The sequence below is a fragment of the Lupinus angustifolius genome, chromosome LG05 (assembly GCF_001865875.1).
Source record: "Lupinus angustifolius cultivar Tanjil chromosome LG05, LupAngTanjil_v1.0, whole genome shotgun sequence".
In the NCBI taxonomy this organism is placed as follows: Eukaryota; Viridiplantae; Streptophyta; class Magnoliopsida; order Fabales; family Fabaceae; genus Lupinus; species Lupinus angustifolius.
Genome location: NC_032013.1, coordinates 18,289,278 through 18,307,289, shown reverse-complemented (window position 1 = coordinate 18,307,289; position 18,012 = coordinate 18,289,278). Strand labels below are relative to the sequence as shown.

The following is an 18,012-nucleotide window of genomic DNA, read 5'->3' as shown; positions in this document are numbered from 1 at the left end:
ACCCTCACACAAATTCTCCCCACACCACTTACCCACAAAACCACTACAATCCACAACCACAACCTAGAGCACCTAAACTGCAACTTATGTCTTTTGATGGATCAGAACTTTTAAACTGGATTTTCCAAGCGGAACAATTCTTTCAACTCTACTTAGTTCCATCAGATCAGTGGATGCACATGATTTCTTTCTATATGCAAGGAGATGCCTTAAGTTGGTTTAAGTGGATGTTCCACAATGCACAAATCTTGGTCTGGGCTACATTTACAAAGGACTTGGAGAATCGTTTCGGTCCTCCACTTACACAAATCACCAAGCTAAACTATTCAAGCTTAAACAAGTGTGTTCGGTGGCTGAATTTCAAAAATAGTTTGAAAAACTATGTAACGGAATTTGGGGTTTATCCCCTGAAATTATTCTCAATTGCTTCATTTCAGGCTTGTTACCAGAAATTTGATGTGAGTTGACTATCTTACGTCCCACCTCTATTTCTGAGGCCTTGGGACTTGCAAAATTGGTGGAAGCTAAGCTTCGTGATTCTAAACGGAGCAACCCTAAATAGTTCTACACTCTTTTCACTAACCTACCACATACCCTAAAACGACTAACCATACCCAAACCTTCTCGCCATCTCCATCTTCCCAACTATAGCCGCCTATTCGTTAGTTGACCATAGCGCAAATGCAAGATCGACACGCTCAGGGTCTACGCTATAATTGTGATGAAAAATTTCACAATGACCATCATTGACAACCAAAGAAATTATTGTTGATGTTAGATGATGTTATTATTTCTGAGACATGCCCCAATCATTCTGAACCTCTTAGTGAGGAACTGCAACAACCTGATTCAGAGGCTATTATGGAGGACTTTATTCATTTTCACATTTCTAACCAGGCTCTAAGCGGACAACTCTCACCTAAGACACTTTAGTTTTCTGGAACCATTTATGGTCACCCGGTCATAGTCCTCGTGGATACTGGCAGCTCCCACAACATTTTACAACCAAGACTGGCGAAGTACCTCAATCTACCTATCACTCAGACCCCACATTTTCCGGTTATGGTGGAAAATGGGGCTCATATTTACTATAGTGGGTTATGTGGTAACACACCTATTGCATTGCAAGGTAATGAATTCCTCATTCCTTTTTACTTTCTCCCCATAAAAGGAGCAGATGTGGTGTTAGGTATGGAGTGGCTTCGTAATTTGGGACCAATTGTGTCAGACTTCTCGGTACCTTCTATGCAATTTTCAGTGGGTAACTCAACTATTATACTTACAGGCGAATCTTCCTATAACATACAACCTTCTACCTTCCATCAATTCTCTCGACTCATACAAACAGATACCCCTGATGTACCATCCGACACACACACAACCCTTGAACAAATTCAAACCTTATTAGACCAATACTTAACTATATTCCAACTACCCAACACCCTACCACCTTCCCGTCCTCACGACCATCACATCCCTCTCCAACCTTCCTCAAACCCAATTAATAGTCGACCCTATCACTACCCACATTCTCATAAAGAAGTCATGACTACTATGCTTAAAGGCATGTTGCAAGCTGGAATTGTTGTTCCTAGTACAAACCCTTCACATCTCTAATGCTTTTGGTTCGAAAAAAAGATGGGAATTGGCGATTCTGCACCGACTACAGAGCACTTAATGCCATCACTATTCCTGACATATTCCCAATCCCAACAATCGATGAGTTACTTGATGAATTGGGAGGCGCAACGATCTTCTCCAAAATAGATCTTTGCTCGGGCTATCATCATATTCGGGTTCATCCGAATGATACTCACAAGACAACTTTCCGTATGTTTGACGGACATTATGAATTCTTAGTTATGCCCATCGGCCTCACCAATGCTCCTTCAACTTTTCAGCCGACCATGAATGATCTACTCAGGCCTCACTTGTGCCGTTTTGTTTTGGTTTTCTTTGATGACATACTGGTATATAGCAAATCATTCACTAATCATTTGTCACATTTGAATATTGTGTTGCACCTATTGAAATCTAACCAGTTTTATACAAAATTATCAATGTGTCAATTTGAGTTGATTAGGTTAGCTACTTGGGACATGTTATATCCGCAGCCGGAGTACAACCAGATCCGAATAAGATTCAGGCTATGGTGGATTGGCCACAACCTCGATCTCTCATGACACTCAGGGGCTTTTTAGGACTCACCGACTTTTATAGGAAATTTGTTAAACATTATGCCACTCTCACTGCTCCTCTCACCGATCTACTTAAACATAATAAGTTTACATGGACATTAGAGGCTCAACTGATCTTTACAACATTAAAAACAAAAATGACAAAAGCTCTAGTTCTTCATCTGCCTAATTTCTCAGTCACTTTTGAGGTTGAGTTCGGCAATAGCCATTGGGACAGTTCTTTCACAATCAGGACATCTGATGCCTTCTTCAGCAAGAAGATGGTTCCCCGCATGTAACATGCCTTAGCTTATGTTCGGGAGATGTTTGTTGTAACAAAGACAGTTAAAAAATGACGTCAGTATTTAATCTACCGAAAATTTCACATACAGACCAGAAAAATCTAAAACACCTTATGACACAAGGGTTGCAAAACACCAGAACAACAAAAATGGGCCACTAAACTTATTAGATTTCATTTTCAAATAAAATATAGAACTGGTACCTTTAAGCGAGTGGTAGATGCACTTTCCCGACGTCTCGAGGACGAAGTGGCATTACTGACCTCCCTTTCATCACCAATTCTAGTTTTGTTGGATCAGTTGCACACTCATTACAAAACCTCAGAAGGCAAACAGCTCATCAACAAGTGCGAAACAGATGCCAATATGAAAAAGAAATTCCATTTCTATAATGACATTGTGTTTTATGAGAACATAATTTTTATACCTGATTTGCTTGACCTCAGGAAGGTGGTTTTGACTGAATATCACTCAACTCCCACAACAGGACATTCCGGTTTAAAACCCACACTTGCTCGGGTGGCATCCTCTTGTTATTGGCTAGACATGTATCATGACACAAAACAATTCATTGAGAGATGCATTCCATGTCAACACAATAAATATGTTCCTTCAAAACAAAACGGGCTACTACAACCTCTATCAATACCGAAAAAAATATGGAAAGATTTATCAATAAATTTCATTACTCACTTACCTCCCTCCCAAAGGCACAATGTGATATGGGTTGTAGTGTACATGTTGTCAAAATATGCACACTTCATTGGACTTCCCACAAAATTCACCGCATAATCGTTAGCACATCGGTTCCTGGTGGAAATAGTCTGGTTACATGGGGTTCCCAGATCTATCGTCTCAGACAGAGATAGACTGTTTGTGAGTGCCTTTTGGAAAGAGTTCTTTCGGTTGCTCAGAACCACTCTTTGATTTAGCTCATCTTACCATCCTTAGTCTGATGGCCAAACAGAAGTACTCAACCGGTGCCTCCAGACCTACCTCAGCTGCTTTACCGGTTCATAACCCACTCGATGTTTTCAACACTTATCCTTGGCAGAGTATTGGTACAATACTTCTAAGCATTCAACTACGAGATTCTCCCCATTAGAAGTGCTCTATGGACGTTCGCTGCCGATGTTAACGCGTTACATTGTCAACAACAATACATTCCCAGTGGTTCTAGATGTTTTTCAAGAAAGAACCAAGTTGCTAGCCACACTTAAACAAAACTTATTAAGAGCACAACAAAGAATGTTAGCCCAAACTCAATCGGGAAGAAAAGATGTTACCTTTGAGGTTGGCGAGTGGGTACTTTTAAACTTGCAACCATACCGACAAGTCATAGTGCTCTGTCGGCTGTGTAACAAGTTAATCCCTCGGTTTTATGGGTCATTCCAGATAACTCGCTGCATCGGTGTTGTAGCTTACGAGCTCTCTTTACCTTTGACGGCTCGCATTCACCCTATTTTTCATGTCTCTCTTCTCAAAACATTTCACAGAGACCCTATGCTTCAAAACACTCCATTACCGGCTCTCACAGACATGACACAAACAAATGAGGGTGTAGTGGCAGCGGATGAACAAGACAACCGAAGGAATGGAACAAAAGCAAGAAATTCGAAGGAAGAGGGAGAACAAGTGGAAGAGCACCCAGTGAATAAGAAGAAGGTTGATTTGGCAGAAAGGATTTTATCATGGGATAAAAGCTAAACAACCAACGGGTCCAATTTTATCATGGTTGTTTAGAGTTGGCAAATGGATTTTATCATGGGATAAAAGCTGAAAATATTCCATTTTCTGTTTTAACAAATATTTTCTTTTTGTAAGATCTCTACACCTAGATGGTAGAGATCATGTCATGCTTACTTGCTTTCCTTATAAAAAAAAGTTGTACTATAGACTATAAAAAAAATGAAAATGAATATTTAGTAGTTTAGCTCTTGAGTTGCCATAATTTCTATATCCTTATTACTATCTTCCTAACAACAAAACACTAGAAATAATACAAACTCAAGTTATGACACTTAATGTGAGACTCTTAAGCTAATTAAACATTTTATGTGAATAACTCTCAATCAACCTAAAGTCAATATAGTTGTAAATATGGAGCGTTATATGTTTTAGTGTAGTTGGATACGGTCTACAACTACTAATTTGGTTATTATAAGGATTATAGTTGGATATATGAGGAATCATGTACCCAAATGAGAGTGTTGTAGCTGAAATTAGGTCAAATATAATATTTGAAGGATTTTAATGAGTGTGATTAGTTTAATTCATGTGAACAATACTTGTTGGGGAAAAACAGTTACATATACAAAAGTGAGTGAGACTCCCAAACATATGACAATACTTAAATATATCAATGTAATACTAATGAGATTTGTTTAGCTTTTTACATAGAATGATGAAACAAATATCAAAGTTTAAAGGATGGGGATCACCTGTGCCAACTTGGTGACCCCATTCCACTTATATCTTTACATGTGTAATTAATATATTATTTTAATAAAATAAAAATAAAATGAGATATTATTTTTGACTTATTAACAAACATTGATTTGTCTAAGACATGAGATAAGAACCTTTATGAGACACAAGATCCCCTCCTAAGTTTACAAGGTCAAGGTTACACATTTTATGTCTTGTGATCAACTAAGATATTAGACCATAGAGACAAAACTACACGTGAACATTGATTATATAAATGTTATGTCGAATAAGATATTTTTGTCACTTATCTAACTACTATAGAATTCTTATTTTTAATGAGATTACATGCAAAACAAAGTAAAAGTGTAAAATCTCCGCATTAATACTATTAGTCTAATAAAACCGTTTAATATTTTAAGCACAAATAACCTACAATAATTTAAATTAAAAATTAGAAATATCAAAACAAATATCAAAGTTCACAACTACTAAGTATTAAGATACCTAAATTACCCTAAACTGTAATCACTATCCAAATCATAGTGGCTTAAAAAGGGGAATCTAATTGACTTATTTTATGCTCTTAAATTTCGCTTCCAAAGTTTTTTGTTTTATAATTATACTATTTGTAGATTTTTATCTCAATTCTCAATCAAAAATCATAATATTGGTGTCATTACGTCCAAAATATAACCATCTATAAAATTCACCCGTTAGTTTTATAAAAGGAATTAATATATATACACTGAAAGTGTAAATGTTTTTTACACTGTCAGTCAATCATCCACCATTGATTTATTAATCACTGACTCTCAAACAAAAGTAATACAAATCAATGGTGGATGATATGCTGACACTGTAAAAAACTTTACACTGTCAGTGCACAGATTTTAAACTATTTATAAAATTGTATTGTTGAAAATGAATTTTAAAGTACATAACCAATAGAAAATCTAAGTTTATAAAACTAGTTCAAAACAAAACTTATAGAAGTAATTTGAAAAAAAAAAAATCTTAAAAAACCTAGTTGAAACAAAAATAACTTCTACGATCTTAATAGATAACATATTATTTGGTCTTGCCTTGAAAAATGCCATAAACAAACCTTATAACATTTTTAATCATAAGTATCCCAAGACCATATTATTGTTTAAATCGGATAAAAGAGCCTCATCCTTTTAGTCTTGAACACACGAAGTATGATTCATGGTATTTATTATATTGCTTTTTCAAAAAATAAAAGACATTATATTACCTTTCAATCTAATATTTATATATCACTCTAGAACACATTAATTTTAAAATAGTTAATAATTAAGACCTAGATAATAATAGTATTTTTTGGTATAACTAAATGTATTATATTACTATATGAATAAAGAAATAATTTCATTCGGAGTGCGTAAATTCAAAAAAAATTCAATAAAAAAAATGAAGGTATTGGTCTATTTGAGATTTAAAAAAACGATTCGATTAACTTTTTGGATTGTTGACTTGTTGGTAAATAAAAAATGTATTTTTTATGTTCTCTCTTTCTCGTAAAAAAATGACTATTATTTATGACCCATTTGTTTAAAACAAAAAAAGAAGAAGGTACATTTGTGGTTGAGAAAGAGAGTGAGAGTGATAAGAATGGCCTCTTTCACTGTCTCAGCTGCCATAGGACAACCAAAGCTCTCAGTATGGTTTCCTTCAACACCTCAAATCTCTTCCATTCCCTCTCTCAAATTATTTTCTCCCTTCAGGTTCACACTTTTCTTCTTTTCTTTTCTAAATCAATTTTTATATCACAGTTTAGATAGCACTGTTTGTTTTTGTTTTTCCCCGATTCCAGATTTTGTTCCAGCAACGGAATCACTAAAGTAGGCATTGTTATAGTGTGCTGAACTTTATATAACTTTCAATTTTTTATTATATTAAATGGTGCTTATAAACATGATTTTACTTTTGTTTCAACTTTTTGATCTTCTATCCTAAAATATTTTGGGGAACTTTGAGTAAGCCTTGAATTTTCTAGACCTATATACATCCAAATTGAGGAATTTGTTTTTTTTGTCTTTTTTAATAGGCGAAGTTTTTGATGAGGAAGGGAAAATTGTGCAGTTGCCTGGGTTTCAACCCATGTGATCACATGTCATGAGCTTCCAAGTCATAAAATACAATTGTGAGATGACTATAAAGTTTTTTCTTCCTTTCCTCTAAAAAAAAATTTGCAAATAGGTGACAAGAGTAATTTGGTTTTATTCTTATTTCTCGTCATGGATTCACTCTTAAAAGTTTTTTTTAAAAAAGTAATTTATTTTGGTAACACTGTTGTTAAAATCTATGATCCTATATGGCTTATTATCCTAGTCAGCAGTTTAAATTGCAATGGTAGTCACAATATTGTGGTTTCGTTAGTGTTCACAATTGTATCACCATCACAATTGAGGTTACTATTACCGAAAATACCTCATAGATTTTTATTATTGAATGATGGATCCCAACAGGGATATTTATACAAAGCAAGCGTAATACTTGTGTTACAAGAAAGCACACAAGAATCACCTCAAAGAACCAAAAGAAGGCATAAGGCTTTTCTAACTAACTTAACAGACTAAAAGATTCTAAGAAAAGGGAGAAAACACAATTAACACATTTAGCACGTGCAAAAAGGCTAAACAGAAATAATTGAAGTAGATGTGCATCTTTGGCCAGAATGGTGAGTCAGATTGATGCATCTGTCTTGGTCTGCTTCTATCTTGGACTGTTTTGGTCTGGCTTTGGTTGAACTATGTGATCAGTTGCCTTGGGTTTATCTTGGTCTTTTGGTTGCTTGGCTTGGTTTGTTAATTGCTGAATAGTTGGCCTAGTCATGGCCCATCTGTAAGGAGATGGATCAAGGGCCTTAGTGAGAATGTCAGCTAGCTGTTGTGTGGTTGAGATTGGTAGAAGATGCAAGAGTTGTGATTGAATTCTTTCCCGAATAACATGGCAGTCAATATCTATGTGCTTTGTTCTCTCATGGAAGACTGATTTTGCTGCTATATGCCTTGCTGAGTTGTTGGCACAGTACAATAGAGCTGGCTGAATGAAAGGAACTTGAAAGTTGTTGAGCAAGTAGGTCAGCCATTGAATTTCACAAGATGTTAAGGCAAAACGATATTCAACTTCTGAGGATGATCTTGAGACTGTGTTCTGCTTCTTTGATTTCCAAGAAACAAGAGAGTTACCAAGAAAAATACAATAACCAATTATAGATTTCCTAGAATCTAAACAAGCAGCCCAATCTGAATCACTAAAGGCTTTAAGTTGGATTGTTGAATTGGTAGGATAGAATAGTCCTTGGGCAGGACTACTCTTAATGTATCTAAAGACCCTACTTTAATGCTTTGTGGTGTAAGGTGGTAGGTTGGGCCATGAATTGGCTGAGCTGTTGGACAACAAAGCTTATATCGGGCCTATTGTTGGTGAAATAGAGCAGTCTACCTACAAGTCTTCTATGGGAAGGGGGATCCTCATATAAAACTGCATCGTTGAGGTGTAACTTGGTGGTTTTGATTATGGGTGTTGGGGCAGGTTTGGAGCCTAGGTAGCTTGTATTAGATAGTATGTCTAGAGCATACTTTCTTTGACAAAGGGTGATTCCATCCTTAGTTCTAGCAACCTCTAAACCCAAGAAATACTTTAAAACTCCTAAATCTTTGATTTTGAATTTGTTGTCCAGAAATTTTTTGACACTATCTATTTCTGCTTTGTTATTTCCAGCTAGTATGAGGTCATCCACATATACTAATAAGGCTGTAAATTTGTACTCATGACATTTGGTGAAGAGGGAGTGATTATGGTGTGATTGGTTGTATCTTAAGGTTAAGAGAAAATCTGAGAGTTTGGAGAATCACTGCCTCCCTGCTTGTTTTAAACCATAGAGAGATTTGTTTAGTTTGTAAACTTTGTTTGGATCTTTGCATATGATGCCTTGAGGAATTGTCATGTAGACATCTTCTTTTAAGTCACAATTTAGGAAGGCATTGTTGACATCTAGTTGATGAATGATCCAATTCCTAGAGGAAGCAATTGCCAATAAGAGCCTAACAATTGTCAATTTCACTACTGGTGCAAAGGTTTCTAAGTAGTCAATGCCCTCTGTTTGGGTGTATCCCTTGGCTACTAATCTGGTCTTGTATTTCTCAATGGATCCATCTGACTTAAACTTGATCTTATAAACCCATTTGCACCCAATAGGTTTCTTTGTAGGGGGGAGGTCCATAACTTGCCAAGTATTATTGGCTTCAAGGGCATTTAATTCTTCCTGCATTGCCTTGATCCAATGACATGATAAAGTGGCTTGCTTAAAGGTTTTTGGTTCACTGTTTGTGCTTATGGCCATGGCATGGTTAAAGTGATTGGTTGATGAGGAATTCTAGGATAGAACATAGGATAAGGGATGGTAGATTCCTCTAGTTTTCTTGATGTTCTGAGAATTGGCTAGGCTGCAATGGAAGTCCTGCAAATAGCTTGGTGGTTGTCTTATGCAATTAGATCTTCTAGTGGATTGGCTGGTATTCTCAGTACTCACATTAATGTTTTCAGGTAGGTGATCTGACTCAGGGTTGATTGCAGGCTCTTGAGTAGGTGTGCTAATATGTTGAAGAAGGGTCTCAAAAGGGTAAATGTCAGTGTTGTTGGTTATGTGGTGTTCCTCTTCATTGGTGAGTTTTTCTAAGTCATATGGGAAGATATGTTCATAAAATTTGACATGTCTTGATAGGAATATCTCCCTTATCTTCAGGTCAAACAAGACAAAGCTTTTGTTCCTGTTTTGTGGCCAAGAAACAAACATTTTCTGGCCCTAGGGTCAAGTTTGGTTCTATATTGACTCAAGGTTGAGGCATAACACTAGCAGCCAAAAACCTTTGTTTCAAGAAGGTTGGGAGGTTTGCCATTTAACCGTTCAAAAGGGGTTTTATGCCCAAGGGTTGGGCTAGGCAGCCTATTTATAAGATAGGCTGCTTGTTGAACTGCGTAAGACCAAAATATATTTGGTAGGTTAGACTGAAACAATAGGTCCTGGTAGTATTGTGTAGGTGTCTATGCTTCCTTTCCACAACGGAGTTTTGTTGTGGTGTTTCTACACAAGAAGTCTGGTGTGTAATACCCTTATCACTAAAGAATTTTGGTACATTAAACTCAACCCCATTATCTGTTCTTATACCTCTAACTATCTTGTCAAATTGTGTCTGACCCATTTTGACAAATTCTTGCATTAAACTTCTTGCCTCTGACTTGGCTTTCTTAAGGAAAATCCAAGTGTGCCTAGAATGATCATCCACAACAGTAAGAAAAAAGCTGTGTCCATTTATAGAGTTACAAGAAAGTGGACCCCAAATGTCCATATGCACTAAGTCAAAGGTGTGCAAACTTCTATTTATGCTATTTGGGAAAGGCATCTTAGTCTGCTTTCCCAAGTGACAGTGATCACAAACAAGTTTAGAATCAAAATTTACATAGGCATATTTATTGCAAATAGAGTTTAGTATTGCAGCAAAAGGATGTCCTAGTCTATAATGCCATAGATCAAATGAAGGAGAAATAGAAACACTGTTCACATTGTGCCTATTCTTAATGTTGTTCTTAAGCTTTCTTCTAAGTATATAGAGATTGTTTTCTACTTCAGCATGCCCAATCATCTTTGAGGTAATCATATCCTGAATTGAGTATTTTGAACCATGAAAGATTAGCTTGCAATGCAAAGATCTTGTTAGTTTGAAAACAGAAATCAAATAGAAATTGAAATCATGTATATATAAGACATTGTGAAGAACTAGAAGATTAGAGAAAACAACAGAGTCCCTGAATACTTTGCCAAAGTGGTTGTTCCATTTGGCAAGTTAATGGTGATTGGCCTTATGGAATGAAAGGCAGTGAAGTTCTTTAGATCAGGGCTAACATGGTCAGTAGCCCCAGTGTCAAGGACCCAAGTGGATATGTTACCTGTGATTTCTTGCCTGTTAGTAGGTGAGTCATTCTGATCTGTATTTCGTGCGGTGATACTTAGTTGGTTTATGTTGTGGTCAGGTTTTGTAGCTCCAGATTATGCAGCTCCTAGATTATGCAGTAATGAGTCATTCTGATCTGAAGTAGATGTGCATCTTTGGCCAGAATGGTGAGTCAGATTGATGCATCTGTCTTGGTCTGCTTCTATCTTGGACTGGTTTGGTCTGGCTTTGGTTGAACTATGTGATCAGTTGCCTTGGGTTTATCTTGGTCTTCTGGTTGCTTGGCTTGGTCTGTTAATTGCTGAATAGTTGGCCTAGTCATGGCCCATCTGTTTTGGCTCATATTAGTGTGCTGCCCTTTGTTGTTTGCTGGCTTTGTCTGCAATAGTTACCAACTTTTGCCATGGTTCAGAATTCCAGTAAAAATAGTACCATGATCCTAGTTAGTTTAACAACATTGGGCGTAGTTAGGGTAAATTGTAGTGCTAAGATCCTCACGCCCTCACTGTTCTAGTTAAATCTTAGAAATGTTAATTCCATTGATGATTATCCAAAGTTTCTTAAATCCTTGAAGGAGAATACAAGACAGGAAAATGAAAAATACCTTTATTACTTTTATTGAAGTAAGAATTAGAATGAATTACTTTTACCTTCCTTGCCTTTTACAATAAGAAGGCACCAACTATTTATAGCAAAAAAGGAAAACGAAAAACTAACTAATCGTAACAAACTTACCCGAAATAGAAACTAATACCAACTATAACTAACAATATACAAATACTGAAAATTCTCAGTATGATAGATATGCCTCTTCCATTGCCTAATTCTACGGGTGTGAGACTTGAATAATAAATGTAGTCCAACTCTGTTTGAATAGGAATGATGATGCACAATTCCAATGTGATCTCCATGATTATGATAGCCTAAGATTTGATTCAAGCAAATAGTGACCAAGACATATAGACTTGACTAAGAGGTCCTGCTCCAACAGTCCAAGGAATGCTCCTAGCTTGACTCCTGGAACTTTTGTACCTAAGGCTGGACTTCTGGTGCAATTGTTTTGGACTGAAGGTCTGCTGCAACTTGCTCTGCATCAACCTATATGTAGCAGAAACAATAGGCTTATAAGTACATACTAAATTTAACATATCCCCACAAGCTGGAGTACGTATGTTACATAATCCCAGCTTGGATACATTGTTAGAAAAAATTCCAGGGGGTTGAGTCTTGATAAAAATGTCAGCAATTTGCATGCTGCTAGTAATAGGTAAAAGATGAACAGTTCCATTGATAACTTTTTCCCTTATGAAGTGTGACAATCCATTTCAATATATTTTGTCTTCTCATGGAAGACAGGATTAGCAGCCAAATGCAAAGATGATTGGTTGTCACAATATAGGATAATAGGTCCATTATGATTAAGTTGTAAGTCATCAAGGAGGTATAGGAGCCATTGAGCCTCACAACTAGTAAGAGCCAAAGCTCTATATTCTGCTTCAGCAGAAGATTTTGAGACAGTTTTCTGTCTCTTGCTTTTCCATGAGATTAAAGAGTCTCTAAGGAAAAAACAAAAACCTGTGATAGACCTTGTGGTATCAAGACATGTAGCCCAGTAAGAATCACTGAATCCCTTTAATGAAATACTGGTTGCAGAGGGAAAGTAGAGGCCTTTCCCAGGGGCTGCTTTTAGATACCTCAGTATTCTTAAGGATGCCTTGTGATGCTCCACTGTTGGAGCAACCAAGAATTGGCTAAGATGTCCAATAGAAAAAGAGATATCTGGTCTAGTATGGGTAAGATAGACCAGTTTTTCCATCATCCTTCTATAGGATGTGATATCGTGATATAAATGCCCAGAGGTGCTATGTAGTTTGACATTACTGTCCATAGGGTTGGCATTAGGCTTTGCTGCCAACAACCCTGCGTCTTGAAGCAAGTCAAGTACATATTTTCTTTGGCATAGGCTAATGCCATTTTTGTTTCTAGCCACTTCCATACCAAGGAAGTACTTAAGAATCCCAAGATTTTTAATACTAAACCTTCTGTCCAGCAAGTCTTTAACAACTTGGATTTCAATAAGATCATCACCTGCAATAATGAGATCGTCCACATATACAAGAATAACAGTATAGCTATTTGTAGTAATTTTAGTAAAGATGGAATAATCAGCCCTGGACTGTGTGTATCCAGATTTAACAAGAACAGTAGTGAATTTAGCATTCCATTGCCTACTAGCTTGTTTTAAGCCATAGAGAGATTTCTCTACTTTACAAACAAGGGCCTTATTAGGAATGTCTAGGCCTGGAGGTGGTTTCATGTAAACCTTTTCAATTAGATTACCATGTAAAAAAGCAGTATTGATATCTAGCTGATGCAAATGCCAATTCTTTATGGAAGCTAAAGCTAGATGATCCTAATGGTAGTGAATTTAACTACAGGACTAAAGGTATAAAGATAATCAATTCCTGCAGTTTGAGTGTATCCCTTAGCCACTAACCTAGCCTTATATCTTTCTATGCTACCATCAACATGGTGTTTAATTTTAAAAATCTACTTACATCCTATAGCCTTTTTGTCACTAGAGAGATCAGTTAATACCCATGTTTTGTTCTTCTAAAGGGCTTCTAATTCATTATTGATGGCATCAGTCCAATGTTGATGCATGATGGCCTCTTCATATGATTCAGGTTCTGAAACAAAACTGATGGCCAAAGTGAAACTTTTATGTAGGTCAGGTAGTCTCTCATAGGATAAAACTTGAGATAAAAGATACTTGACTTTGTGTTTGTCCGGATAGGGAGCAGAGGCTCCTAAGGAACAATGATAATCCTTTAAATAACTAGGAGTGGTTCTATCTCTAGTAGACCTTCTAGTACCTACATCAGGAGATTGATTATTATCAGCAGGTTGACTAGTGTTGTCATTATTAAGACTTGCAGTATTGGTGTTACTGTCAACATTTTGAGTATTAGGATCAATCCAAGCATAATTGGGACAATTGTGATCAAGATAATGGTCACTTGTGTTGAAGGAGGATGTTGGTGAGGAAAAATCAGCATCATTATCAGTAGTAATGTTTTCATTGGTAACAGGAAAAATATTTTCATAAAAGCTAACATTTCTAGACAAGAATATTTCTCTATTCACACAATCAAACATTATATAACCTTTTGTTCCAGTTTTGAATCCTAGAAAGACACTTTCTAGCGCTAGGGTCTAACTTTTTTCTGTGATAGTAGAAACAAAGCATAAACATCCAAAAGTTTTGAGATTGACCAAGTTAGATTCATGATTGTAAAGTTTCTTATAAGGGGAGTGATCATTGAGATACTTAGATAGCTGCCTATTAATCAAATAAACAACATGAGCTATTCCATAGTTCCAAAAACATTTAGGTAAGGAGGATTGATACATAATAGCCTTAGTGACTCCTAGTATGTGTTGATGTTTCCTCTCAACAATTCCATTTTGTTGAGAGGTTTCAATACAACTAGTTTGGTGAATGACTCCTTTTAAGACATAGAATTCTATTAACTTGAATTCAGGTCCATTATTAGACCTAATAGCCTTGATTTTCAAGCTGGATTGAGTCTCTACAATATTAAAGAAAAAATTTACAAGATGAGAAGTTTCAGATTTAGCTTTCATGAAAAATATCCATGTGTGTCTTGATCTATCATCAATAACAGTGAGAAAATATTTATGACCAAGAATTGAGGGAATGGATATAGGGCCCCAAATATCAACTTGAATGAGATCAAAATTTTGGACAGACTCAGTGTCACTGTTTTGAAAAGGGAGCTTTTTCTGTTTTGCATAGTGACAAATTTCACAAGCATTTCTAGGTTGAATGGAAGAAAACCTTTTGTTCAATATATCAAGTTTCATATTTGAAGGGTGTCCCATTCTCATATGCCAAAGGTTATCATTATTTTGCTTATTAGTTATAACACTGTTAATGCTACTCTTGAGTTGGTAATTGAGACTCTTAGAACTAATTATGTAAAGTCCTCTTATAGCCTCAGTTGCACCAATCATCCTAATGTGGACTCCTCCTGCATCACACATTTGGTGTTGGTGAAGGTTAGCTTGCAGTTTAAGGCAGTGGTTAGTTTAGATATTGATATGAGATTAAAGTTGAACTTTGGGATGTACAAAACATTACTAAGACATAGATCTCTTGAAAAAAATCATAGTTCCAGCAATACTACTCATTACTTTACTGCCATTAGGTAATCTAATTTGTATAGGATCAATTTTTCTAAAAGATTGGAATTCTGATAAAGAGAAGCAAACATGGCCAGTTGCTTCTGTATCAAGAACCTAATCTTTTGGTTTGGCAGGGCAAATAAGGGTTATAGGATTACCTGAATCTGATGTTTCAGTGTTGGTGATTTGGTTGGTCACTTGAGAATTGGCAGGTTGAAGAAGAGCCAAAATAGCTTTGTGTTGTTCTGCTGTGAAAACTAGTAAGTGATTATTTTGATCATCATCTTCATTGTTGCTGAAGTTGATGTTGCTGTTTTTCTTGTAGTTAGGAGGGAAGTCATGCTTCTTGTAACAAGAATCCACTGTATGTGCACTTTTGTTGCAGAAGGAGCAAAGCTTGAAACCAGATCCCCTTCCTCTACCACCATTGCCTCTTCCCATACCATTATTTCCAGATGATGGAAATGTCCTTTCTCTAATTCTTCCCTTATTAGAGGCTACATCAGAATTAGTAATCAAAATCTTAGGATCCTCTATTGTCATAGGTAGGTCGAATTGTCTTTCTTGTTGAATCAAAAGAGAGAAGACCTTGTTTAGAGTTGGTAGTGGATCCATTAACATAATCTAGGATCTCACTGCTACATATTGTTCATTAAGACCTTTTAAGAATCTGATGACATAATCATCTTCTCTATAATTTCTGACCAAGTTTGCAAGAGCAGAATCACACTTAGTTGGGCAAAGACATGAAGGTAGAGGTTTAAAATTTTCAAGTTCTTGCCACAAGCCTTTTAGATGGGTGTGATAAGCATTGATGCATCTGTTTCCTTGCTTGGCACTGTGTATCTCTTCTTGAAGTTCACAAATCCTTAACACATCCCCTTGATAATATCTTTCTTTCAAATCTTTCCATACCTCAAAAGCCGTATCCATCCAAAGAACACTCTGAAGAATTGATCTCTCTATTGAATGGTTGATCCATGAGAGGACAAGAGTATTGTATCTATCCCAAGATCCAAAAGATGGGTCATCCTTGCTTGGTTTTGGAAGTGTGCCGTCTATAAACTGAAGTTTATCTTTGTACTTCATCGCCATCATCATTTCCCTTTACCAAGAGTGATAATTTGTTCCCGATAGGGGTGGTGTGACCAGAACAGATGCTGGATTTTCATTAGGGTGCATGTAGTAGAGGTTGGATGGATCATTGATGGGGTTGAGAATGCTCATATTGGATGCCGTGGTGCGAGAAAGATGGAAGATGATGAATGGCAAAAAAAGAAAACAGAACTTGAAGGAAAAAAAAACCAGATTAGGCGCAGCAGGGCATCAAAAGATGCTCTGATACCATCTTAGAAATGTTAATTCCATTGATGGTTATCCAAAGTTTCTTGAATCCTTGAAGGAGAATACAAGACAGGAAGATGAAAAATACCTCTATTACTTTTATTGAAGTAAGAATTAGAATGAATTACTTTTACATTCCTTACCTTTTACAATAGGAAGGCACCAACTATTTATAACAAAAGAGGAAAACGAAAAACTAACTAATCCTAACAAACTTACCCGGAATAGAAACTAATACCAACTATAACTAACAATATACAAATACTGAAAATTCTCATAGTATGATAGATATGCCTCTTCCGTTGCCTAATTCTACGGGTGTGAGACTTGAATAATAAATGTAGTCCAACTCTGTTTGAATAGGAATGATGATGCACAATTCCAATGTGATCTCCATGATTGTGATAGCCTAAGATTTGATTCAAGCAAATAGATGACCAAGAGATATAGGCTTGACTAAGAGGTCCTGCTCCAACAGTCCAAGGAATGTTCCTAGCTTGACCCAACATCAGGTTCTCAGTTATATCTGAAGGATCAAAACATCTGACTGAGGATTCAGAGTTTTGATGCTGCACGAGACTGACCAAGGGATTGAAACTTTTGTACCTAAGGCTGGACTCCTCGTGCAATTGTTTTGGACTGAAGGTCTGCTGCAACTTCCTCTGCATCAACCTATATGTAGCAGAAACAATAGGCTTATAAGTACATATTAAATTTAACATTAAACAAAATAGAAAATCCATTATCTGCAACTGGTTGGTTGATAGTGCAATGTGTGTGACCATACATAATACTTACATTCTTTTCTAATAATGGTTATTTAGCTTATTGGTAGTAATTCTACATAAAACTATATCTTCTAGATTCTATTGTATGCAGGTGCAAAAGCTCTGGAAGATTGCAAATAAATCATAGGCCATTGATTGTTTCTGCAATAAACCCCAACTCTACGGGTGGGAAACCACTCAACGAAGGATCAGATGTTAAAGAAACTCGCGATGCTGCGCAGGGACCTCCTCTCCTTACTATTTTGGCTGGATTGTTTGTCTTTTTCCTTGTTTGTTGGACCACTGGGTCGATTATAATGTGGCTGATAAGTTTGATTGTCAATGCACCTATTCCAAAATAAATTTGCTTATTGTAATGTTGTGTTTATACTTGAAGCCAGTGACCCTCTTAATTTTCTCTCATTGTTTATCTTTTGTGCATTTCTGTTTAATGGTATTTGAGTCATAACAGTGCCAAAGTGAACCAAGAACAGGATAAAGAGAAGACATTTCGGAAGGTTAATTGCCTCATCCATATAAGTTCCCAGCATATTTCTCAAAGGCTTTACTCGGTTGAATATTCTCACATCTGCGTTGTCTAGCACCAGTTGGAGAATACAATTTCCAATTCCTAATATACCTTAAATAACTTGAAAAAAATCAATAACTTGATTTTTGTGTGGACGGATCATTTATTCAATGTAAAATTGGAATATCTTAGAATGTTAGATGCATGTCTAAAATTATGGTAGAATGTTGTAGTCTTTTGGTTAATTGGATTAGGCTTGAGCCCTTAATAGAAGAG

At 36.3% G+C, this 18,012-nt stretch overlaps 1 protein-coding gene across 1 annotated transcript; it reads left to right on the top strand.

The window, feature by feature from the left end:
- On the top strand, window positions 6,450–17,643 carry LOC109347954. Its single transcript, XM_019588093.1, has 2 exons — window positions 6,450–6,654; window positions 17,320–17,643. Exons 1-2 carry the CDS (start codon window positions 6,542–6,544, stop codon window positions 17,567–17,569), a joined length of 363 nt encoding a protein of 120 aa, XP_019443638.1. The 5' UTR covers window positions 6,450–6,541; the 3' UTR covers window positions 17,570–17,643.

Coding starts and splice junctions, on each gene's coding strand:
- LOC109347954 (XM_019588093.1), top strand. CDS start 6,542: ATGGCCTCTTTCACTGTCTCAGCTGCCATAGGACAACCAAAGCTCTCA. Junction 6,655..17,319: donor AAATTATTTTCTCCCTTCAG/GTTCACACTTTT, acceptor TATTGTATGCAG/GTGCAAAAGCTCTGGAAGAT.